We start from the raw sequence: 27,644 nt of genomic DNA, 5'->3' as shown, positions 1-27,644 counted from the left end.
AACACTGATGAGCCGTATAGACATGATACAGAACCGGCTGCTGGAGCAGAATGGCAAGCTGGTCCAGGTAGGAGCCCCCACCTGAGGAGCGGCCCCTCTTCATCCGTCATATAAAAGAGTCGCCACCTCGCCAGCTCGCCTATACCCGTACTATCCATAGTGTGTGCTTTTAGATAAACACTGACCAAGGTAAGTCACGCTCGTGAGCAACCAGTGCCCGTCCCGATCATTTTTACCGACCATCAAACACTTAGTGAAACACGATAAGAACTTCAAAAGCGACTCACTTTAATCTCGGACAATTCGAAAGTGTACCTACTAAAATTAGAAAATATTCAATTTTAACCAATATATGTACATACTATATATTATTTGTCTCCGCGTGAAAATCGGCAATGCTCTGAATGACCGAATAATGCGGTAATTTATGATTGAAAGAAAACACATCGAAAATGCTAATGTCGTACTTTCGTTTTTCACATGACTGGAAATTCTAAAGAATTTTCGCATATTATGTAAAATTGCGTGTTCTGTCGATCGTCGTATTATCGCTAATTGTTTGAGACGACATGTCTGTATTTATTTATTATTTTTCGCTAACATGGTGGCCGGTTAAATTTATACCGCACGTGCCATAAATTGTAAATTAATTTTATTAAAGTGCTAACTTTGTGTTAATGGTGTGTAGTATAATAATCTGGTGATAAATTATGAGTGTAATAGTGATCATTTCTTGCAAATATTTTTATCGCCTTAAATCCGTATTAAAAAGTGCTTATTATTATTTCACAAAATACCGTCAAATATTTCATTCCTTTTTTTTTCTCTTTTGAAGAGTTCGACAAATTTCTTACTATCATAATTCAATCAATTTTTTTTTTGCATCGCTCTGTACTCACAGAAAAATGTGTTACATGTTAGGTGTGTAAGTGTTACGCGTTACATCACTCGGTTATTTATGTGTGTTAGATAATGTTTACCTCTTTGTTGTCTAAGTCCGTCAACATCTGTGTCAAGAGAGATTGTTTGTTATGTTTCGCAAGATTTAACTTTGAATTTTACTCGTCTCCCTGTGCTTGAAGTCCGCTGAAGTTTTCCACGCTTTTCCTCAAAAGCTCGGCTTTCGTTCGGTTACACACATTACACTTGTATCATTATCTCGACTTTCTTTGTACCCAATCGTTGTTACAGTGGCGCAATGACACCGTGGTGTTTCGTAACATTACGATACTTACGATTAATTAAATGCAACAGTCCGAGTGTGGACTCGAAAGCGAGTATCGATTTAAATTTGCCGCCACAATTTCTAGTCCATCGCTGCATATTATACATATGTATTATATCAGGTTGTAAAAGCAGAAAGCTTCGATTCAATTACCCTGAATATGAACGTATGAAGTGCATAATTTCAAAACCGGTCATTTCATTTCACATAATTTGACTGAAAATACTGAACTGATGATTGAATACATGTGTAATGTTTTTGTAACCAAACTCTTCATACAAATGTTCTATATATTAAATCTTCTTTTATCTTAAATTATATTTGAGACATAATTAGACGGTATTTTTGCTGTCTTCTATTTATTTTTCCTAGTCTTTGAAAGATCAATTTTCTATTGATTTATATTGTATGTACATGGAAAGTTATAGAAAGTATATATAAAATTTATGAAATTGTCAAATTATAATAATAGAAAATAATGATACCCGAATCAAACGAGCAATTATTGATCAAATCAAAAACCATTAAAATAATTTCAACCGGATTTCTACCTCAAAATTTCATTCGGCTAAATAATCGCTCTATCGGTTAAGTCAGTGTTTGAAAAACTATAAGCTTCTTATTCATACGTGAAGTTTTTAATTTACTTAAAAATTGTATTTGTTAAAATCGAATACAATATGGGGTGTTAATTAGAATCGAAATGTTGACTAAAGTTCCAAAATATTTTAATTGAATATTTGATTTTAAATTTCAAAAGATTCTATGCTTATTTTTTTGTGTGAATAATTGATTTTTTTCGTTGTGTCTTTCATGCCGTTTCTTCACCTGTTGAATGTACGCATTGAGCAATTTATTCCGATTACACACTTATTATAATTAGCATACATTTAAATTTGTTTGTACGCATGCATCTTCGTCGAAAAGTAACCTTAACACATTTTATTTCTATTACAGGTAGATATGTGTGTATGTATAATGGATTTTGAGATCGCACTAATGAGTGTTTCGAATGTTCTTGAACTTTTATTTGTTCATCGAAACGCTCTTTTGTCAAACGCTCGCGTCACGGTCTTTTTACTAATTTACACAATTAAAATAAAAAATATATTGTATGTATATGAAAATAGAGTCATAGATTTCGCGGAAAATCACATCCGGTTGCTTGGTTAGATTACTATCGATTGTATATCCTTATTTGAATTCCATTGTTAGATGTTAGATATTTTTTTACATATACAGAATAATTCACAGAAAACGGATGGTTATACATTTAACAGTACTCCGTTAATTTTTCGTATAAACATTATTTATTGACACATAAATGAAGGTAAAAGTATGCCATTTTGAAATATTTATGTGTTCAAAATTATATCACTCAAATGATGACCGTTTTTACGAACACACCTTTTGAGCTACTTTTCCCAGTTGACTTGTTCTATTTGATTTTGTATTGCGGTCTTCAGTTTTTCCAGTATGCGTGGCTTTTCTTTGTACACGTGTGCTTTAGTATGTCCCTATAAATAATAGCCACACTTGGTAAATTCAGGTCAGAAAGGCCAGAGGACATTATCAAAGCGTAAAATTAGCCGATTAGGGAAAAATGCTTGAACTACAGAAAGTAAAGCTTTGGCTGTATGGTCAGTCTTCCTTGAACCTTGTATTCAAAGTTCTAGTTATAATCATGATTATTAGCATAAAGTGGGAAGCCAAACAATTAGCATTGTAGGTTTCTTTTAATTCTGTATGATGAATACTACTTATTACAAAAGTTTCCGTTTTCCATGGACCACTCTGTGGTACTGTAATCATATGTATATAGTCAAATGCATAGAATCAATGTCAATAAGTCGCTTGTAGCTATTTGTATTTTTCTATTTATTAAGTTATGCAGTTTTTATTTTGTCTCGACACATTTATTAAGATTTGGTTGTTTTATTGGTTGCTTTGCAATTTTTCGTTCTTTTTTTCATTTTTCGTCAAATAATACCGTCTGATTATTATTTTTTTGTTCACCTATCTATGTATATATGTTCGGATGCATTCAGGAAATTGTTTACGATTCGAAATCGAGACTCTTTCTTCGTATCTATAAAAAAAAAAAAGGAAAGTTTGTATAACGTAATAAGTGCGTAATTTATTTTGGCCGCGTTCAATGTCGGGGTGCACCTGCAATTTATTTCCAAAAGAAATTTCTCATCCGAAATGGCCATCACGTTCAGAGATGACTTCATCGTCGTGGAAAACATCGCTTTCTAGTCGACAACAGACTCTACGATGGGTTCTCACGAACTTCTTCAAACTGTTAAGATTATCGAACGCGTCAATCGTGACACCAATTAAAACCAATCGTGATGCTGTGTACGAAGCCGTTTGAAAATGCACACTCATTTTCCGGACGTATGTGCATACATCAAAACGATAATTCAACCCAGGTGAGGTGCTCTTAGCATATGGTCCATATCTCCAGTGTGGGAACTTGCTTTTCATGACCCTAGCTTTTCTAGACCGCCTATTTTATCTTTAATTTATATCAGGAAGCCTAACGGGTAACCCCGATGCGCCTTCCTGACCGGAAACATTGTACATTTGATACAAATATTATTAGTATTATACAAAGTACATAAATACACATCAATTAATATCCACACAGACATCTATGGTCAAATTTGTAAATTTGCAACATTTTAAACAATTCAGTAAATATATCAATTAACATCCATAAACACATTTTATGGTCAAATTTGTAAATTTGCCGCATTTTATACAATTCAGCGAAATTCGAGATTGCTGAAAACTCGAGATTTTGCGAGAAAATGGGTAAGGTTGTCAATTTTTTGAAACCGTTTCAATGAAAATCGGAAACGATCGACCTGGAGTCACAAATCCAATGTCTGGCCAGTGGGATTTGAAGCCGTGACCACTTTGTTCAAAGCATTATATGCCAACACTAGTCTATTATGCTATTATTATATATTTTTCACACCCTTCTTATTACCTACATATATATATATATATATATATATATATATATATATATATATATATATATATATATATATATATATATATATATATATATATATATATATATATATATATATATATATCAATATCATTTACAGCCATTCGCCATCCACTGCTGGATGAAGGCCTCTCCAACACGCTTCCAGTCGTCTCTGTTTTGCGCAACACTCATCCATCTCACCCCGCACATTTTTCTAATTTCGTTCACCCATCTAACTTGCGGTCTTCCTTTTACCCTTTTGCATTCTCTCGGGTACCATTCAAGCACTTCTTTTGTCTACCTTTCGTACATATATATATATATATATATATATATATATATATATATATATATATATATATATATATATATATATATATATATATATATATATATATATATATATATATATATATATATATATATATATATATATATATATATATATATGTATGTAGTCTGGAGTTTCGATTGATTTTTAAATGGTTAAGAACGGCTTGTTTGAAATCAAACATAAATCCTTTATAAACTTGTCTCACATACCAACGCTGTGGAAAATTTTAGCCGGAAATTACCTCACTATATATATTTTTTTTTTGCAAAGTTCATTGATCCTCCCGATTCAGAGAACAATTTTCTGCGCTAGGTGTCTACATATGTTTAATATAATACACATAACCACTGGGCGCGACTATCGACCCGATACGGTGGCAAACTGTAAACACCAACGAAGAACAAAGATCGTGGTCCTAGTCGGTGATTCTCAATCTTTGGTTTGATTAAAGAGGCGTGAATCTGCAGAATTCGACCACAATGGCTGTCGAAATCGTGTTCTGACAGTGACAACAAGCGCTCGTGCCATTCATTGTTTGTAATATAAATTTCAGTTCCGATCATCGAGTTTTCGCTTCCGTCAAAAGGTTTCGCAATTATTGTTCGGGATGCGTCACGTTTAACTTTCTCGTGATTCTCGGTGTATTTTTATTAAAATATTGATAGCACGCCATCCACGGCTCATCTCGATCCGTGGGGGAAAGCGCGGAGATCTTTTGACGTTGTTTGACGGTTCATTTGGTGCAATTGAAGCCTCGTTCCCTGACATTTGTAATGTTCGGTATCGACACAAAGGACAATGGAACGTATAGACATGGGCTTTTTGAATTTGCGATTGACGGGATATTTTAAATTCGAGTACAATGTCTGTAGTTTACACGCTCGAGTCGCGAGGTCGTTAGCCTGGGTTTTCTTTACACGTGCCTTTGAAAATGCTTTGCTGAACCATATAAAAATAAATTAATCAGCTGTAATGATAGTTGTAGTGGTTGGTTCAGTGATGTTATTAAATTTAGATTTTTATATTATATGTACTAAAAAATATACGGTGAAGTTATAGATATTAAAAAATTGATCACATAGTTAGCTAGTTCTATTAGATTAATACAACTAATCTGTTACTTACATTGAATATTTAATATTATATTCTAACAACCTTAACCAGCAACATAACTCAATGGTTAGTGTGTAATTCTATCAACTGAGTGGTCATGGGTTCCATCCCTGGCCCGGTGTTGCTAGCCAGACCTTTGTTATATATCATATTAGAGTTTGACAATGTATCTGATTTCATTGTTGAAACGGTTCCAATTTAATTTACAACCTATTTCATAGTTCTAAATATGAATAGTTCAAAAAACACTATTTTTAAATATTATAAAACGCAAAACATTATATGAATTTAATTATTCGTCCAAATGAAGAAAAGTGGACTTACAAATATGAATACAAATCGCTTCGGGGCACCATAGTAAATGTCAATTTTATATAAATTCTAAAATTAAATATTGTACATAAAAATATCATGGACAGATTATAAATACAAGATCGCAACAATTAAATTGTGCTAATGGTTAGAATGCAATATTAATTTAATGTAAACTAATAATATATAATCTCAATCTTTCATAGTACGAATGAAAAATGGAATGGAATGTAAAAATGGAATTCAATAATGTACATTTGTAAAATCAATTATTATTAAATACTTTCCCAAGTCTACACCATACATATATTATATGTATGTATGTATATACTTTTACACTTTTTCGCGTGTCGTTTAGTTGTTGATATTAATAATCATGGAAAATAGACACACCGAATATATTTTTGTTTAAATTGGCATGCAAGTTTTTTAGAGTTTTCCGGGACGTTTTCCGAATCTAGAGCACAAATCAATTCGTCCACATGAAAGTTAAAAAGTTAAAATGAAATAATATAATATAATCAGCAACATACATAGCTCAGTGTATTATGCCAACAACTGAGGGGTCACGGTTTCGATCCCTGATCCGGTATTACTGACCAGACCTTGGATATATGTGACTCCAAGTCGATTATTTCCCAACGGTTCCTAACAAATTGGCCACCTACTCTCATTTAACACATTTATTTGAATTTCATTTCAAATCTATGTATAATATTATTATAAATTTATATACATACATATATACATATGTATATAGTATATACAGGTATTCCTCGACTTACGACGGAGATACGTTCTTGCACCTCGGTAGTGAGTTGAATTTTATACAAAACGTCAAAATATTAAGAAAACCCATAAATTTTACTTACTTCAAAATGTGCATATTTACTGATTTCTCGAAAATATGCGCATATTTAACTTCTTCCAAAGGGCAGTGGCGTAACAGTAGCCCATGATTTAATGTTTAAAAAATTTAAAAGTTATGTTTAAAACATACTTTTCTCAAAATCGTTGATTTTTTTTTCGTATGTCGAGAACTACCTGTATGTACAAAATTGGCCATAGGTGTCACCTTGGGGATAATCCCGTAATGAAACCATGTTAAAAATCAATTTTCATTTATACAAATACTAGTGGTTTTACCCGGCTTCGCTCGGTATTTGTAATATAAACAGGTTAAACATGACAAAACAATCTAATAGTAAACATTCATTTGTTTTTTTATTAAATTTATTTGAATCGAAAAAAGATAATATTAAACTATACTTACAAAGTCTCTTTCGAAATTATATATTAGATGCAAGGTGCATATATTGTAATTAAATTGGAATACCTGTTTGATGTATTTACTATTTATTTATTATTAAATAGCAAATTGCTAAGGAATTATTTAACAATCAACAATTTTAAACTAAAACTTACAACTATAATATAGCATAGTTAGCAAAAATAACAAAACTATAATTAGTAACCCTAAAAAAATATGATATATTTTCAAACATAGCATTTTATTAAACTTACATATATATTATATAATTACGTCATCGTCCACAGGGGTATCCATTAACTCCCCTCAAGAAAGCACCAATGTTACTAGCACCTCCAATTCTCTCATTAAGAGGGCTGGACAGCAGCGCCTTGTCCATAGAAACGTATTAGACTTCTCCCTTCCTCAATTATGGCACTAGAGTAATTATTTTTCAATATGCTATGGATATCCACCATTAGGGTGCATCTATCGTTTTATTTTTTTGATTAACTATTTTTTATATGAGCTAGGAGCCGCCAAACATCTATAAAATCGCCTCTTTTTTACACCCACGAAACGAGTCCAGCGTGCTTATTTAACGGTCGATTTAAAAAAAAATACGCCGATAGATGCACAGAAAGTATCTTTCTCATACCGATGATGAAATTTTTTTAAAAATTGGTCCAGTTTTGGAGGAGAAAATAGTAGAATACGAAACCTCGATTTTGTCAATTTAAAATACGTTTTATCTGGCTAAAATACGTTTTATATTGATATATATATATATATATTGTCCCATTCACTCAATATATACATACACTCAATATATATATCGAAGAAAGGAACCGTAACAAAATTAGGGTTTCGACTGTACAGCCCTCTTAAGGAAGGGCATTATATATTTGAACACCTCTGTGGAAAACACCTCCTGCAGTTTTTGCTTTGTTAACTGTACCTATAATTAATTTATTCCTATTTCTAGTTTTATAGTTACGTATATATCTATTCCTAACTATGTGATTATTATTGAAAGATAATATATTTGGTATATATATTTATATAAAGTCGCTTACTATTGAATGATAAGTTGCATCCTATTGGAACAATAAAAAATATACATATATACATACGGAGTCTACCTCACGGTACCGAAAGTGAAAAGGTCGAAGAAGCAATTATCGGAAGGCAAAGATCGAAAATCGAAAGATTATAAGTCGAAAGATCAAAAAAAAAAGGGTGCATGGTAAACGGTACTATGTATATATAATATGGGTCTACGTGACTTGACAGAATGTTAAATTACAGAAAACGCAAATATCAGAATGCAAAGATCGAAAATCGAAAGATCTTAAGTCGAAAGATCAAAAAAAAATGGTGCATGGTAAGCGGTACATACTCACTTAATTTGCGCGAGCAGGATACAACAGGAACCAGAGGAACATGCTTTTCCTCCCGTGTTAATGTGCGCGCGCAGAATATTGCGCTGATATTTGCGTTTTCTGTAATTTAACATTCTGTCAAATCACGGAGACCGATATAATATATATATATATATATATATATATATATATATATATATATATATATATATATATATATATATATATATATATATATATATATATATATCAGTGGCATGCGATGAAATTATCTCTCTTTTCTGTCATACAGCCTTGTTTAATGTGCGCGCGCAGGATACGGGAGGAAAAGCCTGTTCCTCTTGTTCCTGTTGTATCCTGCTCGCGCAAATTAAGTGTCGATGTACGACGGGGAAGAGAGAGTTTTACCGCACGCCACTGATATATATGTACTAACCGTTTTTCATATGTATGCATGATAAACGAATATTTTCCAATTTTTCACGGTCACCCATACATATGTACATGTATTGGGGAAGGATTAATTTTAGATTGCTTCTTTTAGTTCCTCATTTCATGCTCACAGATGATTTCTAAAGTATTTTCGATGGATTGATTATGATAATATCGTTTTTTTTTTCAATTTATTTTTCAGATGAAGGGATTGTGCGTGCTCCTCTGCGCACTGATGGCATTGGCCGTGGCTCATGCGGCCATCAATGAAATCAGGCCCAAGCAAAACAGACCAGGCAGATTCCTGACGCTGCCTATTGCACAGAAATGTGCATCGAGTAAGTTTAACATAACTATATTAGCTATTTCCCGATCAAAGACACACTTACATACTATCCTTTTGATTGAAATAAATTTACGAATACTTTTCTAAGTGCAGTTTTTAGATCGAATGCACGTCTATATGGCTGTGTGTGTGTGTTTTTTTTTTATATTACTTTTTCTATTGAATTACATCATCGTCTGGCGGACGATTATCGAAATACCATGTGCAAAAACACTTTTGATTTTATTTTGAACCGGTCCACAATCGAACCGGACAGGTCAACTCGCAAGCAGTTCATTAGTGGCGCTTTTGCAACTGTTTCGGACTGGCTACGACATTTCGTTCAGTATGGTTTAATATCTTGTACGATAAATCGTCTTAATTTATAGTAGAAGGATCTGGAAGATGTTTGATAATATCAACTTTTTGTATGTACATCTTCTCCACCAAGGCTATCCGTTCGACTGATATCCGTTTAAATTACACACAAATTATGTAACACTCGATTCAAATCGATATAAATATTTTTTTTCTCTGTATCAAACAAAAAATCGTTTTTTTTTTTTTTTCAATGTATGAGTGATTAAATTTTCCATTTTTTTCTTATGCTGTGGGAACTGAACACAATCATGATTACGTTGTTGTAATTTAGCCGGTGTGTGATATGATATTATGCATCTAAGCGTGACGCTGTATTAATCAATAGGCAAATTCGTAGATTTCCCATAAAGATTTTCACTCGGGCTTTTATTATTATTGTAATATTATATATCTCGAGTCGTGGGTTGTTTTTTTTTTTATGTAAATAAATACAACATATTGTGTACTCGTTGTGCAATATTTTCTTTCGAGCTTTATATGAATGCGATGTTCGTATTATGTATTTATATAATTATTTTAATAATTTCACACACGCACGCTGCTCAATCGAATAAAGTAATATATTCGAAATGTCAAATTAGAAAATGACGACGTCGGCATATATTAAACATGTATGTATGTATACTGCAAAATAAAAACGTGTGGAAAATCGTATTTATATAATGCCAGGCGATAATCGCACGTGTAGCGTATATAGATTATTTTCAATAGGACTTGACATTATAATAACCTAAATGCATAACTGGCATTCACATAAATATTGTTTAAAAGTAGATAAAGCCATATTTAACCGGGGTAAATTTAGCTACCGTAAAAGTTCGAGTGCTAATTGAACCATTAAATCTAAATGTCAAATTATATGTGAAATAGTGCTAATACGACACTAGACATTCAGTAAATATCACATTTAAAGCAGAATATGCTAGAGAATGGGGCTATTTTTTTGTAATTTTTAGTATTTATTATTAAATGCTTTTTATTATTACTAAATTATGTTCACAATGCATCTTATGTCTGTTTTTATAATAGCTACTGATCTACTGATCATTTTCTATTTTGCAATTTTAATTTAATTTTGTTAGTAATCATAGTATTATATTATTCTAATGTTAATGTACAGCATTATAGGAAAAAGAGCTCAAAAACATATTAATTATTAAGTATATACATACATAACTGTATTTATTAAATACTAGTGTTTTTTCCCGGCTTCGCTCGGTATTTGTAATATAAATCGCTTAAATATGGCCAATCTAATAGTAAACATTTTATTAAATTTATTTGAATAGTTTTAATTTATTTATATTTATTTGAATGGTTATTTGTTTTTTTTTTATTAAATTGTACGTCACGGAATCTACAACCCAAGCAAACAAACATGCATACAAATTCTATTTCGAAATTATATATTAGATGATTTAAAAAAAAAAGAAAACGCTCGAAGCTAACAAATATGAAAAAATAAACAAATGAATCTAAGTAAACTCATTATCCTTCATGACTTTTTTGTTTTATATTTTCATGTTTTTTCTAGTTTTATCTGTTTTCTTACCTAATGTACCGTTTTATAAGAACATTGTAATACGGGAAACTATTATATTATATAATACATACACACATATATATTGTACAATGCCATAAAAAAATTCTAACCTTCAACTTGGAAAATACTGACATTAGATCGGTAAATCAAGGACATGTTTATGAAAATAAACAACTCGTCGTTTATTAGCAAAATATTGTAGAAATATTACCAAATTCGTTTGAAGTACCAAACGTCATAGATTTAAAGAGTGGCATATGAAAGGTATAAAATTCCATTCGCTAAAAAGAAAATGTGGGAAGTAATAATAAATTACATATTATTACATATTGTGATTGAAATTCTTCATAATATGACATAACTGTTTTTTCATTCGTAACATGCATTTGCTTCAGATTCCTATTAATATTGTGACAAACTTTCTTCGAAGTTACAAAAAAAAAATGATTATACGTCTTATTCTGTCATTTTAACGTTACTCAACGTTTTCGGGTTCGATGTGTTGACAAATACAATATTATAAAATATGTACATACATTGCGTGACACATTTCATTGTATGTAAATATTATATGTACATACGACTGTATAGCTCGGGCTATAAAGACATCATCTTTCAACGGACTATAATGCTATTTCGTTTGATACGATAATGGCTGACTGTGTGATAATAACAATAATATTGTAATAAACATTTGTTGCGTCACGACGTGCAATCTCGACATTGCAATGGCTTTCTTCTGCTGAAATCGAATCGATTCTCTTTTTGAGCGACCGCTTTTCGTTGCAAATTTTCCATTAATATAGGGAGAATATTAGAAATTGAAGGATAGGTTTAATCAAGTCTACGAAACAGCTTAGTGGATGGCCTTTAAAACTTTGCAAATTATTATCTGTGAAACATTTTCTTTATAAGCAAAACTAAAATTGATTTTTTTTATCATCATCGATTAATAAATGTGTAGTAATTAATTAGTATTGATATCTGGACATTGGAATAATCTAAAGTAGAGTTCATCAATTTAATGTGTATCTACATACCTTAAAGCGCAAACACACTGAATCGTACGGCATGCACCTGCTTGTGATTTTCAGCTGGGAGAGGCGTTTCTTCGTGTCTTTATTAATTCGTACGATCTTATTATTTCGACAGTTTCTCCAACATTTCTTCAAATATGGAAATCGATGATCACTGTCAAACCGATGTCAATACAAGGATAAAATATCACCGAAAATACTCCGGGGGCGAGTTTCGGGAATATTGCGACGGTTCAGACTAAGTTATTTTTTGCATGTGCAAAATTATCTGAGAAAAAGCACTGAACCTTTACATTTTTCATAAAGAATAGCCAAATTTTAACCACACTTTATAGATTTGGAAACTTAGTATGTACTTAAAATTTTTATATGGTTTTGAAATTGGGTTATTTGAATATGACAGTATAAAAAGAAAACATTTCCCGTTCACTTGGTTATTGGAAATGTTTTTTAAGCGTTTTTCTCTTCATACATCTGTATGTATGATTCATCATTATACATAGGTATAATGATGAATCTTTATATTGATGGAAAATTTTGTTCATCTTACATAAATTGAAAATTATCATTTAGATTTGAATCTCAAAATAAATAGTGAGAAGATAAGATCAACAGTAGTTGTTCACTTGAATTTTAAAGTACCAATGAGTATATACATATTTAAATAGCTAAATGTCATAACGAATATTAGAGTAGTTTCACAATCAATTATCATGTATATAAATTAAGATTGATGTATAAAAATAAAATGCACATCATTTCAAAAGTACAATGCCCTAACCGTTGCCGTTTGTATAATACTGTTGTCAATTTTGTAACTGCAAGACGTCAACGATCTCATAATCGCCGCCATATCCTCTTCGCCCGGTGATAAATCAATTAGAATGAAGTCACGGATGACCCGAAAGGCCGATGATTTTGTATCCGACCTTCGACCACAATAGGATGTGCGGCTAGAATGTGCCCATTTTGTGAGGAGTCCATCGCACGCCATATTTGGGTCATAACCGGTCGCACTGGTTTTTTTTTTTTTTTCTATAAGAGAATTTCGTTAATTAAATGGGTGTTTTATGAAATTGTATAAACGGTATTATAAGACGGCCATAATCACGACGCAGAGCGCGCTCATCTCACGATGTACCGAATCGTGAGCCATTCATTGCTATTGTACCTATTATTAGGTATATTGTATTTAGGTACGCCAGGCTCGATTTCAAAATCGTTCGAATCCGTGAATATGGGGATATTTTGAAATTGCCAGACCCTATATGGAACGGCAGTGAGTATTCCGAAAATTATTCATTCGATTGTCTATTGCATGTAAAAGCGGATTCGTTCTTAGGATTGCTTTCGGAAATTTATTTATTTACATATTAGGCACAGTGATATTACAGAATACTCTTAAGGGCGAAAACACACAGCGATGAACGGCATATCGTGTGCATGGCTCCCCGCTGTGGGTGGTCTCCTACATTTCTTCAAATATGGGATACACCGCTATCGATCACTGTCAAGCGAGGATACAATTTTATCGAAAACACAGAGGGTCATTTTGGGGCAGGGCGTGCTGGACTTTCCATTTTTTTTCGCATGTTTAAAAGTATCTAAAAAAAACCCACGTGCCACGTGTACTGCTGTGTGTTTTCGCACTAACGCGTCACTGTGATCAGACATATAACCATAATACAAATACTATACATAAGAAAAAAAATTAGCTAGACATCTATGTACATATGTTATAGATAATAATTTTTTTTTAATCATATTCAAATAGTGGTGACATATTGGGTTGGATGGCTTTTGCCAATTTGATGGAGGAACCGCTTCAACAATGAAATCAAATAAATTGGCAAACTCTGATAGGAAACGATCGACTTGAAGTCACAAATATTCAAGTCTGACCAGCAGCATTAATGTTTATACTCGGGATAAATTCTTTTCAATAGTGGTCAGCTCACGGGATCGAAGCCGACGACCTCTTGGTGCTTAGTATCAACACAACCACCGAGCCATGGTGCTGGCTAAATGAAAACACAGTCTTTATTTTGTACATTTGCTTTGTGAACATCATTGGAACCAATAATAGTTTCTTACGGTCATTTCATATATTTTCGAATAGCTTTGGCGCAATACTGCAGACTGTTTTTAAGTCATCAGGTCAACTAATAAGTATCGTTTAAAGATTTTCGATTTCCAGTAGTATGTGCCTTCTATCCAGTAGATTGTATAAATTTACGACGGAAGTCATCTCTTTCATACGACTCTGGATAATCGCTACTTATCCATGCGACAGGTAAAAGCGGTTCGTGTAGGTCCAAACCAGAAACGACTCCTTGGCCCCGTTTCTTCAGGAGTTACACAACTGCTTGGAATGACATGACTGTGGTCGGTCCATTGAAACATTGGATAGTCCTCGCCGATCGTGGAGGAGAAGAATCTGCAGACCAGAGGCTTGCCCGTCGTCAGCACCCACGAGAGAAATCATCCACTTCTCATTCCGTTTGTTTAGAAAGCTCTCTGTCGACACAATTCTCAATTGTTAGCATGCGAATCTGTTGTTTGCGAGTTTGCGGAAGTTGCCTATTCGATAAAACGTTCTAATCGCGAAATAATACATTATAAACGTCCGTCTATTATGGACCAATGGTGTTATGCGTGGATTTCAATCTTATATGATTACAAATCAAAGGATAAAATGAATTGATAGTCTCTTTTTGTTAAGAGAATAATCAAATGAAGGATTTATTAAGTCTCGTGTTTTAAAAGAAAATGGAAGAAACAATAGAATCGCAGTACAAAAAAATTTATGCCGAACGTTTTTTTTTATTTTTTTATTATGAATACAACAACCACTATTTCTGAGAATCAATTGTTTATTCAGCAATCGTACTATTTACTTGAAGCTCTTATACTGAGAAGTAAACACGTTTACTGTTAACTACTCGACAAAGCACGTTTAAGTTAAATGCTTACCCACATACTTTAGTCATAAGATGTGTGCTTAAAAAACTGAATTTTGACCACCTGTCCCTTTATTTTTTTGCGTTAAATATTGATGTTTCAAAACGGTGAAGCGGTTTGATTTTGAAACATCTGTATGTAAATATACATATTCATGCGAAGTTGAAAACTATTTCTTTGGTTTTGTTAAAATAAATTTGATTTAAATTTACTTCGTAGTAATGAAATGTATTCTGCTCGGTAGACATTTGAGATTTTCAAGGTGAGCATGCCGAGAAGATGCTTATACAAAATGACACGAAAGCCTTCGAAATTTGTAAATAAAATGGAAAATAACGAAGAATATCATAATTTATTTTCCATTATATTAAACTTTAATGACGTTAATTATTATAAATTAAATTAAATTCAGTTATATATAGTAGTAGGTCGTCAGAAAAAATTCTGATCAGATTCTTTTTATTCCTTTATTATCGAAATAAGTTGTTGTTATACGATAATTAAAATAATAAAATGGCTTCCTTAATTAAAAAATTATTTAAAAAAAAAACAAAAGAAATTCAAATTTAAAATTTAGAATAAAAAATTTCAAAATTTATTCATTTTATGCTAATGAAATATGGATGGAATTGTCTACCAAATAAACGGGAATTACTTATTTAGTCATCATCAAATATTTCAATATAATTTATTAGTAAAGAAAAAGCTAGATAAGATACGAAAAGAAACAAACGTTTTCAATATGAATTTCTTGCAAAACCCCCAACTACAGAAGTAGTTCAGTCCATTTCCTTAAACAGATATGTAAAAGTTTCTTCCGTTGAATTTTATATAGAGCTATTCGATTTAAAATAAATAATGGTACAAACTGAAATTTGCCCTCACTGATTCAATTTGGTGATTGGTCAAGTATTTGACCTACATATGTCGAAAGTCTTTCATGTATGTATGTAGTATCTTGTAAAAATCTTGCATCTCTCCACATCACTAATGAATTTTTGTGTGTTTGCTTTCAGGACCAAAAGAATTCTTCTACAGAGGGCACAACTACTTCTTCAGTGGTCACGTACCAGCCTTAGCTGGCCGCAAAGTCGACTGGCTAGATGCACGTAACTTGTGCCGCGAATATTGCATGGATTTGGTCTCAATGGAAACTCAAGAAGAGAATAATCTTGTCTTCAGCCTGATTCAAAAGAGTGAGTCTCTTACACACGTTATGTTTTAGGATCTATTTTAGCAATTTATAATTGACCTGATCGTTTTTACAGACGACGTTCCTTACATTTGGACGAGCGGAAGATTGTGCGACTTCAAAGGATGCGAAGACCGACGTGACCTAGAACCTAAGAACGTCCTGGGCTGGTTTTGGTCCGCCAATCGTGAAAAGGTCTTCCCAACCAACCAGGTAAAGTTGAAATTACCGTTAGATAATGTAAAGAAACGCTTTAGCTCCTAATTTACATATCTAACGATACATTTAAAATACACCATGGTATTATTCGCTTTTTTTTTGTTTTGTGGTTTATGGTAATGTAATTTTTACAGATTCCATCTGGTTGGGGATACAATCCGTGGAGTCAGACTGGTCATAAAAAGACCAAACAGCCTGATAATGCTGAATTCGACATCAACGGCACAAACGAGTCCTGTTTGAGTGTTTTGAATAACGTGTACAACGACGGTATTGCATGGCACGATGTTGCCTGTTATCACGAGAAGCCTTTCATCTGCGAGGATTCCGAAGAGCTGTTGCGTTACGTTGAAGCCACCAACAGAGGCATTCGGTTGTAAAAGCATATCCATTTAAAAAATAATAATCACAGTCATAAGAGTAATCAGTTTATCCAAAAAAAAAAAAAAACACTGCATTCACATTCATGATTGGCATATATCATAATTTGCGACTCGGTCTAATTTGACCGGGCGATGTCATCGAGTACATTTATAGTTTTTATACTTTTTAAGATTTTTGTATGTGTAAGCGTGAGACATGTTCATTTGTTACAAATGCACAAGTACAAAATTAATCGGGACCAAATCGACTGTTAGTAGGTAAAAATCGCAAATGAAAAATCGAAGTGTGGTTTTATAGTTCACGCTAAATGTAGATTGTGAACATTCGAAATTTTCATCGATTGTAACCATTTTTTATTTATTGTTATATTTTCGACAGCAAATTGTGAAAATAAATAAATAACACGAAAATATGATGATGTTTTATTATTAATATAAAAATTTTATATTACGTGTGTTCCTATTCAGGCGAATGTTTCGAAGTCAAGACAACTTCTTCCTACCAATCCATTTTCTACCTTTTTCCCAAGGTTATCAAACGGAGAAATTCGTATTTTGAACACCAGATCATGTGTCCGAGGTAATCCATCTTTCTCCACTTGATGACAGAAACAAGAGTTCCCTGCCTTTCCGTATCAAGCTGAGGACAGCTTTATTTGTAACTTTTTTGGTCCATGGGATATTCAGCATACGCCTGTAGACCCACATCTCAAAAGCTTCGATTTGGCTGATCATCCTGATATTCAGAGTCCACGTTTCGCATTCATATAGCAGCACTGACCACTGACGAGACGTAGCTCATCGCGAATCTCAAACGCGTACGAAGATTAAGATGTTTGTTTGGGTAATACATGCGAAAATTCGTCGCACAGGAAAATTGCCGTACATTAAACTGCCCAAATATTGCTCGGCATATGCTTTTTTTAACGAGATTTTTATTATCATTAAATCTAAAATGACGTTAGGGTCCCGTATGTACGTATCAACATGCGAAGTTCGTATGTCTAGTCTTATCTTTATCAAATGTAGGCCATTGTGGCGCATTAGGTTCTTCCTGTAATGCCACAATGGTCCAAAACTATTAATAAATAAATAATATGCTGATAATTATAAAAATTTCGTAAAAAATTCATTTGCTGAGTAATATTTGGGCAGTTTTCTGTACGGAAATTTTCCTATGCGACGAATTTTCATGCGCCAGGAAACCTACTCGTGCAATTTTCGTAGCGGTGGTTATCCTGGTAGCGCTTCACATTTGGGATGAAATGACTATACAACGAGTCCACAGCGCGTCGTCCATTGTTCAATTGTTTTAAATGCTTTGTTAAAGGTTCGCCGAACCTTTTTTTTGCACTCTAGCTTTGTAAATAGAGCCAAACCGCCCCGTTTTCTGGAAAAAACACGGTCTGTATCCGTAGTCTAGTAATGCCCGAGCCGTTTGCTTGTAAGTTTCCCCTAATGTTATCAAAACTATCAGTTGTGAAATATCGCGCTAAAAAATAAAGCAATCGCTCGAGTATATTCGACTTTGATTACAAATCTATTGAAATTGTTAAATAAACGAGTAAAGGTCTGTTCATACCTATCCAGCACGACCCGAATCCTGCAAGTACGGACAGTATTCTTTAGTACATTCTATATGGACGCGCGTGAATGCGTAAATGCGCACGCGCGAATGGAGTATGTATGAATACGTCCATATAATGTACCAAATAATACTATCCGCACTTGCAGGACACCTGCAGGATACGGGTCGTGCTGAATAGGTATGAACAGACCTTAAAGTGAAAGCTTATGACTAAAGGCCGGATAACCAAGGTGCCGTCTTGAAAAAAACGGACCCAGAGGGTGCTGTGTACTGTTCATTGTGTGGCGGCTCGCTATACGACATGGTCGAGTTCGGTCACCTTCCTGCGAGTGGGGACCAACTCGGCTGTGTTCAGAGTAGCTACCTCACTCTGCCTTCAGCTATCATAAATAAAGAACGTGCATCAACATGCCAGTCAGTGGCGGACTGGCCATACAAGCGAACATGCCCGATGGCATGTGGGCCCCACTATCTGTTAGAAAATATGGGCCCTCAGTAAAATTAAATAACTTTTTAACTATTTCACGTGTGTAAAAATTTATAGGATATTACATTTTGGGACCTAAAGTTTGGGTATTTCAACAAAACAAATTTCTTACGATATACAAAAACAACTAATACCTGCTTTAACAGCCCAAGGATCGGTTAACTTTTTTTATTAGGCTCGAAATGTAAGTTTCAACATTTGCGTGGGCCCTTTTGCCGGGCCCATTTCCAACGTCAATATTATGTATATACCAATACCTATGTAACAACTACCTACTGAAATAAAAATGGTAATAAACAAATTTCCGTGAATAATATAAACTGAATTGCTTAAAACAATTTTGATAGGATGATTCATCATCAACCAGCGATTTAAATTTACTTCATACTTTCAAAATAATTTATGGATCTATTTCGCTTTTGCCATTTTTTTCCCCCTTGATTTTTAGCGTGATGGAAAGAAGAATATTTTGTTATATGGGGGGGGGCAATTTTTTTTAACCCTGGGTGTGCCCCCTTTGACTCCTGGCATGCACTGATTTCAGTCCCAGTCCGCCACTGATGCCAGTCGTCTCTAAAGCCCGGATCCTGAGGGGGCTATGTACTTATTTATTTATTGGGAAATTAACAGCGATTTATATTACATTTGCATGAGGTAAAAAGAAAAGAAGTAAGGCTAATTACAAATTTCCACGTTAGGATTTACAAAGTACAAATACGAATCAGACGTTCGAACATAAGATACATAAGCGAGACAATAAATACTATAAAAACAATACTTAACAACTATTGAAAGTAAATAGGTATATTAAACAGAAATATTTATATTAAGTGGGGATGAGTGTGGTGTGTGTGATGTGTGTGAGTATTGTGTGCGAGTGATGTGTGTGTGACGGTATGTATGTATATGTGGAGGGAACTACTATATATATTACCAAATATACATTAAGTTATTGTTATGCATTACCGGTCGATTAAGTATTATTCAACACACTTTGTTACTGCATTACCGGTCGATTAAGTATTATTCATCATACTTTGTTCAAATGTTGTAAATGCATTGTTAAAGGTTTGCCGAACCTTATTTACAAAGGATTTACAACAATTGAACAATAAACGTCACGCTTCCGGTCCTGCCTCTAGTCATCTCATCCGTTCATCCCCCATAATTGCATTGTTAAAGGATCGCCGAACGTTTTTTTTTTGGACTTTAGCTTTTTAAATAGAACTAAACCACCCAGATTCCTAGAAAAGGCGATGTGACTATCCGGTGTCTACTTATGCGGTCTCCGTGACTTGACAGAATGTTAAATGACGGAAAACGCAAATATCGAAAATCGAAAGATCTTAAGTCGAAAGATCAAAAAAAAATGGTGCATGGTAAACGGTACATACTTACTTAATTTGCGCGAGCAGGATACAACAGCAACAAGAGGAACAGGCTTTTCCTCCCGTATTAATGTGCGCGCGCAAAATACGGGAGGAAAAGCATGTTCCTCTTGTTCCTGTTGTATCCTGCTCGCGCAAATTAAGTGAGTATGTACCGTTTACCATGCACCATTTTTTTTTTTTTTGATCTTTCGACTTAAGATCTTTCGATTTTCGATCTTTGCCTTCCGATATTTGCGTTTTCTGTCATTTAACATTCTGTCTCGTCACGTAGACCCGTATGCTAGCTTTCGCCAAGACGCTTTCATGAAAACTTTCATATGCGATGTTTATTCAATAATATGTTACTTAAATAATCAATTTACTTATAAAAATGTATCCCATGTTGTTTATTGTTTTTGATTGCATCGTGCAATTTTTAACGATGCACCAAGCATCAAATTCGACTGATGCTAAAATTATTTACGATTGTCTGTGAACAATCGTCACTTAACAACAATATAACGCCTAAAGACACTTCTATTATTATAACATTTATCTGTGGGTGTGTCTTCGTGGATGTGGGCGTACGCTCCCGCGCAGCGTATCTGACGCTGACGTTACCCGTTCCAATTCAGATGCCCAATATCGGGAGCACATGTCAGATGTTCCACCCCCCCCACTTTCCCACTCCCCCCCCTCGCTACTTCGCATTTAAATAACAGTCGTGGTTCGTTTAAATTTGCCCGTTAAACAGAAGTACATACATATGTATGTACCTACATACATATGTATGTACCTACATACATATGTAATTTCTTCATATTCATAGCCAGCAGTATGGCTCGGTGGTTGCGTTGATACTAAGCACCGAGAGTTCCGAGATTTTCGGTCTTTGCCTTCCGATATTTGCATTTTCTGTCATTTAACATTCTGTCAAGTCACGTAGATCCCTACTTATGACAGTCGTCATTCTAGCGGAAAGGATTGATTTGAGCTCTGCCCTCACCCATTAATTAACTTAATTAAAAAATGGGAAATAAGCAAAAATATATAAATAAAATGGTTTATTAGGATTGTAAAAAATGTAAAGAAAAGAATCGCAGCCTTGCGGCGATGACGAAACACAATTGCGCTGCAGCGAAAAAATAGCGAGCGATGGTCGGAGATGGACGCGTTGGGGCCGTCGCTGGGTTCAAGTACGGGTGTCGGGCGTGTTGCCTTGTTGTTGTCAAAGCAGCAGCTGACTGTCAGTGGGAGAGTGCGAGTGATGCGGCCGCTGCATGGAGGCTCTGCTGGAGATGGCCTGCCTCGGCTTGGAAGGCGCCACCGACTCCCCCTCCCCCAACACCGACATTCCTCACTCCTCAGACCCGCTCTGGCTGCTCGGCCGTCGCTACACCATCTCGCAAGGTACCGTACCACCCCACACTCCCCACACTCCCCACACCTCACCACACCTCAACACACACCAACGCACTTCATTGTATTAATCCACCGTTGTCTTCAGAGCTGGAAAAGATTCGGCGCGACGTGACGTCGATCATATGGCTGACGTATCGCAAGGGGTTCATCCCGATCGGCGACGAAGATGGCCTCACCTCGGACCGGGGCTGGGGCTGCATGCTTCGTTGCGGACAGATGGTGCTGGCGCAGGCCCTCGTCAAGGTGCACATGGCCGCCAGCTGGATTTGGACGCCGGAAACCAGGTGGCGTTTTCCTTTGTCTCGTGTGTCAATGTCGTCTGGACGCTTCATGTTTTACACCCTCTTCTTTCCAGGGATCCTATATATTTGAAAATATTGCACAAATTCGAAGAGAGGAAACAGTCGCCATATTCTATCCATCAGATCGCTCTCATGGGGGCGTCTGAGGGTAAAGAGGTGGGACAATGGTTCGGACCGAACACTGTCGCGCAAGTGCTCAAGTAAACATTTTTATTTTTATTCAAATCGATCTTTTTTTAATTACATAACGATGTTTTTCGATCTTTTTGCGTTGTTGTAATAAAATATTGAAATTTTATATTGTACGCATTTGTGTAGCGTGTAAATGGTTTATATAAATGTGTTTTTACTGTTATCAGCATAGAAGTAGAATGCATAGAATGGTCATTGTTAACAAAAGTACCGTCTAAAAGTGAGCCATCAAAGAGAGAGACGAGAGAAAGAGACGAAGTTTAGCAAACAATGAACAAACTCTGCCGCGCGAGTTTTTGCAACAACATTTTCGGAGGCTGAGAGCTATTCTATGCATTCTACTTCTATGTTTATCAGTCTACTTTTTTTTGGGTGATCATTCAAGTTCGAATTTTATTACAATTAAAAAAAAATTGGTTTTGACCTACATTTGTGAAATCAACACTGTATTAAAGCCTTATAATAGATGCGATTGTATGTAAATCAAAAGCTACAATAAGAAGCGAGCGATTGCTTAAATTCACTATTTAAAACGTAAGTTTGACAAGCAGAATAACAACTGTATAAAAAAATGGCTCATTTCTTAGCTCTCTTCATAGCATACTATTTTTTGAACGCATCAAAAGAATGAATAGACTTCTAAATTTGTTATAGAATGGCATATAAAACTTTATCAAACAAATGTTGTACTTCTTAAATATTGTTATATTATGTGATGGATGTATTTTTTATCTTATTTTTTTAAATCGACGTGTTTTATTTGTAGAAAACTTGTAGTTTATGATAATTGGAGTTCACTTTCGATTCACGTAGCACTAGATAACACAGTGGTAAAAGATGATATTAGTGAGTATCGTTTTCTTCATTATATTGCAATATATGTACTTAAACAAAACATGCCATATAATGTTTCTATCAAAATTATTGTATAGGAAAGCTTTGCACAGCTAAGCGAGACACGAAAAAATCGGAAAAAAAGGAAAAAAAAGGAAAGGAATCGAAAAAAAGTAAGAGAACTGACGAAAAATCTCAAAAAATCGCTAATACTAGTCATATTGACGAATGGAAGCCGCTACTTTTAATAATACCGTTAAGACTAGGACTTAATGAAATAAATCCTATATATGTAAATGGCCTTAAGGTCAGTTAAGAAATAATCAATTTTATAAACTAATTACGTATGTAATTGACTTTTGATATAAAAAAAATCCACAGCTGTGTTTTCAACTACCTCAATCTCTGGGAGTGATCGGTGGCAAACCCAACCAAGCATTATATTTGATTGGTTGTGTGGGAGAAGAAATTCTATATTTGGATCCACATACGACACAAAAAGCGGGATATATTGAGGTATACATGATATGTACCTTAGGCTAAAGTAAAAACTGCGAACTGCGAGGATATTGTTTAAAATCGATGAAATTTACTGTTTAATGTTCCCTTGATACAATGAAAGTTTTCTACTAGGTCCATCGATGGAAATTCGCGTTTTTCGCTCCGGTCTAATATAAATGTTACATATGTAGTGTATGATTGTTATTACATATGTAATAACAAATCATTTTAAATTTTAACCAAATTGAACTTTATATAACTTACCCGTTTCCTAAACTGATAAATCACATTAACCGGTTAACAAATAACCAGTTTACATAAAACTTAATCTTCAACCCAACAATCCTAGTACTGTTCCAATTAGTAAAACCCGGTTAAATCGAAGTTTAAGGCGAGGTTTTGGCCCCCAATAGTGTTTTCATACAAAATTTTATTTCGTAATTCACAATTTGGAATGATTTTCGAGTCCTATAGAAAATGTCATATCCCAAAAACCATAAAACTGACCCAAATTCTAGGAATTTTCCTTGAGAATGAACCCAGGCACTGCACAGTTGACGCGTATTTCCCAGCTATTGCAAACTTAATCCTATCAACTGACTGGACTTAGGTTTTATGGACTGATTTTTTTGCTTTTACCATTTGCAACACGTGATAATAATGATGAACTGTCATAAATTTACCGAAATATTATTGCAATGAAATTCCACAATTTAGAATTTTTCATTTTCAGAATAAATTGACAAGTGATCAGAGAGATATAGATGCAACTTATCACTGCAAATTTGCATCACGAATTCCAATTTTGGCTATGGATCCCTCTGTTGCAGTTGTAAGTTTTCTTCTCATATTTCTAAAGATTTTAGCTATCTGGCCAGTTACGAAAATAACTTTTTGCAGTGCTTCCTCTGTCATACAAAGTCAGAATTTGATGATCTGTGCCTAAATTTGGAAAGTGGCGTCATGAAAGAAGGTCAACCGTTGTTTGAAATGTGCGAAGAACGTCCCCTACACTGGGGTCCCAATAACGGTGATCTAGAGCAGCAATTGGGAGCAAAGGCTTTAAACGGTACAATGTTATAACATTAAGTTGCACTAAAATGCATTTTTTCAATTTATATCTAATCTAATACATATGAATATTTTTTACAGATTTTGACGAATTAGACAGACAATTTGATGATTCTGATGAGGAGTTTGAAATTCTTTGATAGTATTTAAGTGATTTGTTACAACACAATTAAATTTATAACAAGCATATGGAAAAACTTTTATAATAAATATAAAATATATGAAAGTACTTAACAGTTTGTGTCTAACTGGTGTCAAACAACGTTGATTTCATCCTACAATTTCAGTTCTGTGATTATTTAAGTGTTGTTTTTTTTTCGTGTGTGAATTCTCATATGTAATGTGTATTATTAATAGCTTTGTATACTACCATCGTTTCTTTTGTATTATTCATATAGTGAAAATAAATTGATAAAAATATTTTCACATGATCAAATTAAAAATTGATAAACCTTCATTTTTAATTCTGAAACATCGATAATATGATTAAGATTGCAATAATGTTTGTGGTAAACATATTAAAGAGTTACCTAACTAATATTTTTATATTATTTTGTACAACATAATGTATATTATCCATAAAAGGATATTTTTATAGTATTGTGAATATCTATCTACCTACCTACACTCGCATTGAGGTATTTACATACATATTACAAATGTTCTGTACTAATTTTGTGTAATTGTTTACTACGTCTAAACTGATATATATGTACATATACGTATATTTGCTTTGGATTTTCTTGTCCTAAATTAGCAATATATACATGTAATTTAAAATCTATTAGGTCGTCCCGTCGTTTTTCATAGTAAAATTCAAACTTAATTTTTTTAATTCATCAAGAGTCAACATTGGATTTGCGATAATTCATCAAGAGTCAAAATTGGATTTGCTTCGATATCCGCATTTAGAGATGCTTAATCCTCTTGCATGCATCGCACCGTCCACTTCGAGGCTCATCATCCGAGCTGAGATTGCCCGATTGAAATTTCTTAAACCAACGTTGGCACTTCCTTACATCCAGTATATTGCCTTATATGTCTCAAATGAATTTTGAAGCCTCTACGGCCCTTTTTTTCGCGTGAAACAACAATAACATTATGCTCATTAAATGAGCTTCTGATGGACACGCTGAGAAATTTTATATTTATAGAAGTGGCTTTAGGCGTCATATTGTTGTCAAGTGACGACTGTCCACAGACAATCCTAAATAATGTTAGCATCAGTCGTATTTGATGCTTGGTGTTCGACGTATGTCCGATAAAAACTTCTCTGTTTGTTTATATTACTCGCAAGATAAGCAAGCATCAGTAAAAATTGCATAATGCATTCAAAAACATACAAAAACAACATGGGATACATATTTATAGGTAAATTGATCCGATTGTATTCCGTGCATTGTAGCGTATTTATAGACTTTGAAAACACAAGACACGTCTTCACTTGCCAACGAACCGAAAGAGACCGAGTCAAAATTGTATATTATAAAAACGACATTAATTCCGGGAATATCTAATATATATGTATTATTCTTTATACAGTCAAACTTGTTTCTAAGCAACACACTTGTTATTAAATTTTGACTGTTGACGGTAAACAAAAAATTTGAATGCCTAACACAAAAATTAGTGTTTATTTTGAGAATTCCTCATTATAAGCAAATTATACTCGTCTTCTTGAACTCTATAATAAAGTTTTGCTGTATATATGTAGGTATTACATAATTATTTCTCGTTGTAGAACAATAAGTCTTTTTCAAACTTTTTAAATAATGAATAATTTTAGTGTACAAAAATTTATGTTAAAAACGTCGCATTGAATTTGTATATTTTTTTTAACTTCACTGTGATTTTTCGTGAATAATGTAGACTGAATTTAAAATCATTTAAATGTATACAATTTTTTTATTCATTACAAATATACAAAATCACCATCACATAAGTGACTGAAATTCGAAATTGATGTAAATTACAAAAATAAAATGCTTTCTATATAAAAAAAAATGTATTTATTAAAAGAAAAAACACATATTTCCAATACATCACATCTAATAGGTAAATAAAATTTGGCACACAACAAATAACTAATAATAATAAATAAAAAAAACAACACTTTTAACACAATATATATATATATATATATATATATATATATATATATATATATATATATATATATATATATATATATATATTCTTTTTCAATAAATAATATATAAGTAAAAAATTAGACCTTTCAACAAAGTAATAACACAATTTCCAATATAATTGTAACACTTCTTGATCATACAAACAATGGAATTTGAGAAAGGCTCAAAACTACTAAAAATATATATATATATATATATATAAAACAGGGGGGAATATTGCACAGCACGTTCTTAATATTATTATAATACAAATATGTTTATTATTTGGTACTCAGAACTATCATATATCGCTTAGAGCCTTAAATGCGAGAAAACGAAAAGAAAATAGAGCTATATTTGTCAATAGACTATTTTCCTGGTAACCATACATGTATCAGAATTTAAATATATAAACATCAATTTATTAACAAACAAAAAGCTAAATTAAATGATTTCAAATTTGTATGCATATAGCTTTCAAATGTATCGAAACTGGAATACGTGGTTGACGAGTCGTGTACACTAATTTATCAATAAAAGGAACTTGTCGAGATTATATGCCTAATATATGAAAATACTGCACATAATACATACACTAGCGAATATTCGCCAAAAGAACACGTAACAGCAGATTGATACAAATAAATTAACAA

The 27,644-nt window shown here is 33.5% G+C and overlaps 2 protein-coding genes across 3 annotated transcripts; both read left to right on the top strand.

Annotated features, from left to right (window-relative positions):
* The first annotated feature begins 60 nt into the window (after positions 1–60).
* On the top strand, positions 61–17,502 carry slf (C-type lectin domain-containing protein slf). The gene is made up of 5 exons (XM_077430263.1): positions 61–189; positions 9,257–9,392; positions 16,318–16,497; positions 16,570–16,706; positions 16,847–17,502. Exons 2-5 carry the CDS (start codon positions 9,257–9,259, stop codon positions 17,090–17,092), a joined length of 699 nt encoding a protein of 232 aa, XP_077286389.1. The 5' UTR covers positions 61–189; the 3' UTR covers positions 17,093–17,502.
* Positions 17,503–21,679: 4,177 nt separating this feature from the next.
* Atg4a (Autophagy-related 4a) lies at positions 21,680–26,858 on the top strand. 2 transcript variants are annotated; one of them, XM_077429122.1, is made up of 10 exons: positions 21,705–21,950; positions 22,048–22,246; positions 22,318–22,464; positions 23,223–23,302; positions 23,389–23,407; positions 23,507–23,597; positions 23,672–23,806; positions 24,525–24,623; positions 24,692–24,860; positions 24,944–26,858. In XM_077429122.1, the coding sequence occupies exons 1-10, from the start codon at positions 21,821–21,823 to the stop codon at positions 25,000–25,002; spliced, it is 1,128 nt and encodes a 375-aa protein (XP_077285248.1). In that variant the 5' UTR covers positions 21,705–21,820; the 3' UTR covers positions 25,003–26,858. The 2 variants fall into 2 exon arrangements, with proteins under 2 accessions (XP_077285247.1, XP_077285248.1); XM_077429121.1 differs by having other exon boundaries at positions 21,680–21,950; positions 23,389–23,597.
* Positions 26,859–27,644: the final 786 nt, after the last annotated feature.

The sequence above is a fragment of the Arctopsyche grandis genome, chromosome 4 (genome assembly GCF_051622035.1).
Source record: "Arctopsyche grandis isolate Sample6627 chromosome 4, ASM5162203v2, whole genome shotgun sequence".
Classification (NCBI taxonomy): Eukaryota; Metazoa; Arthropoda; class Insecta; order Trichoptera; family Hydropsychidae; genus Arctopsyche; species Arctopsyche grandis.
This window is presented reverse-complemented; position numbering and strand designations above follow the sequence as displayed.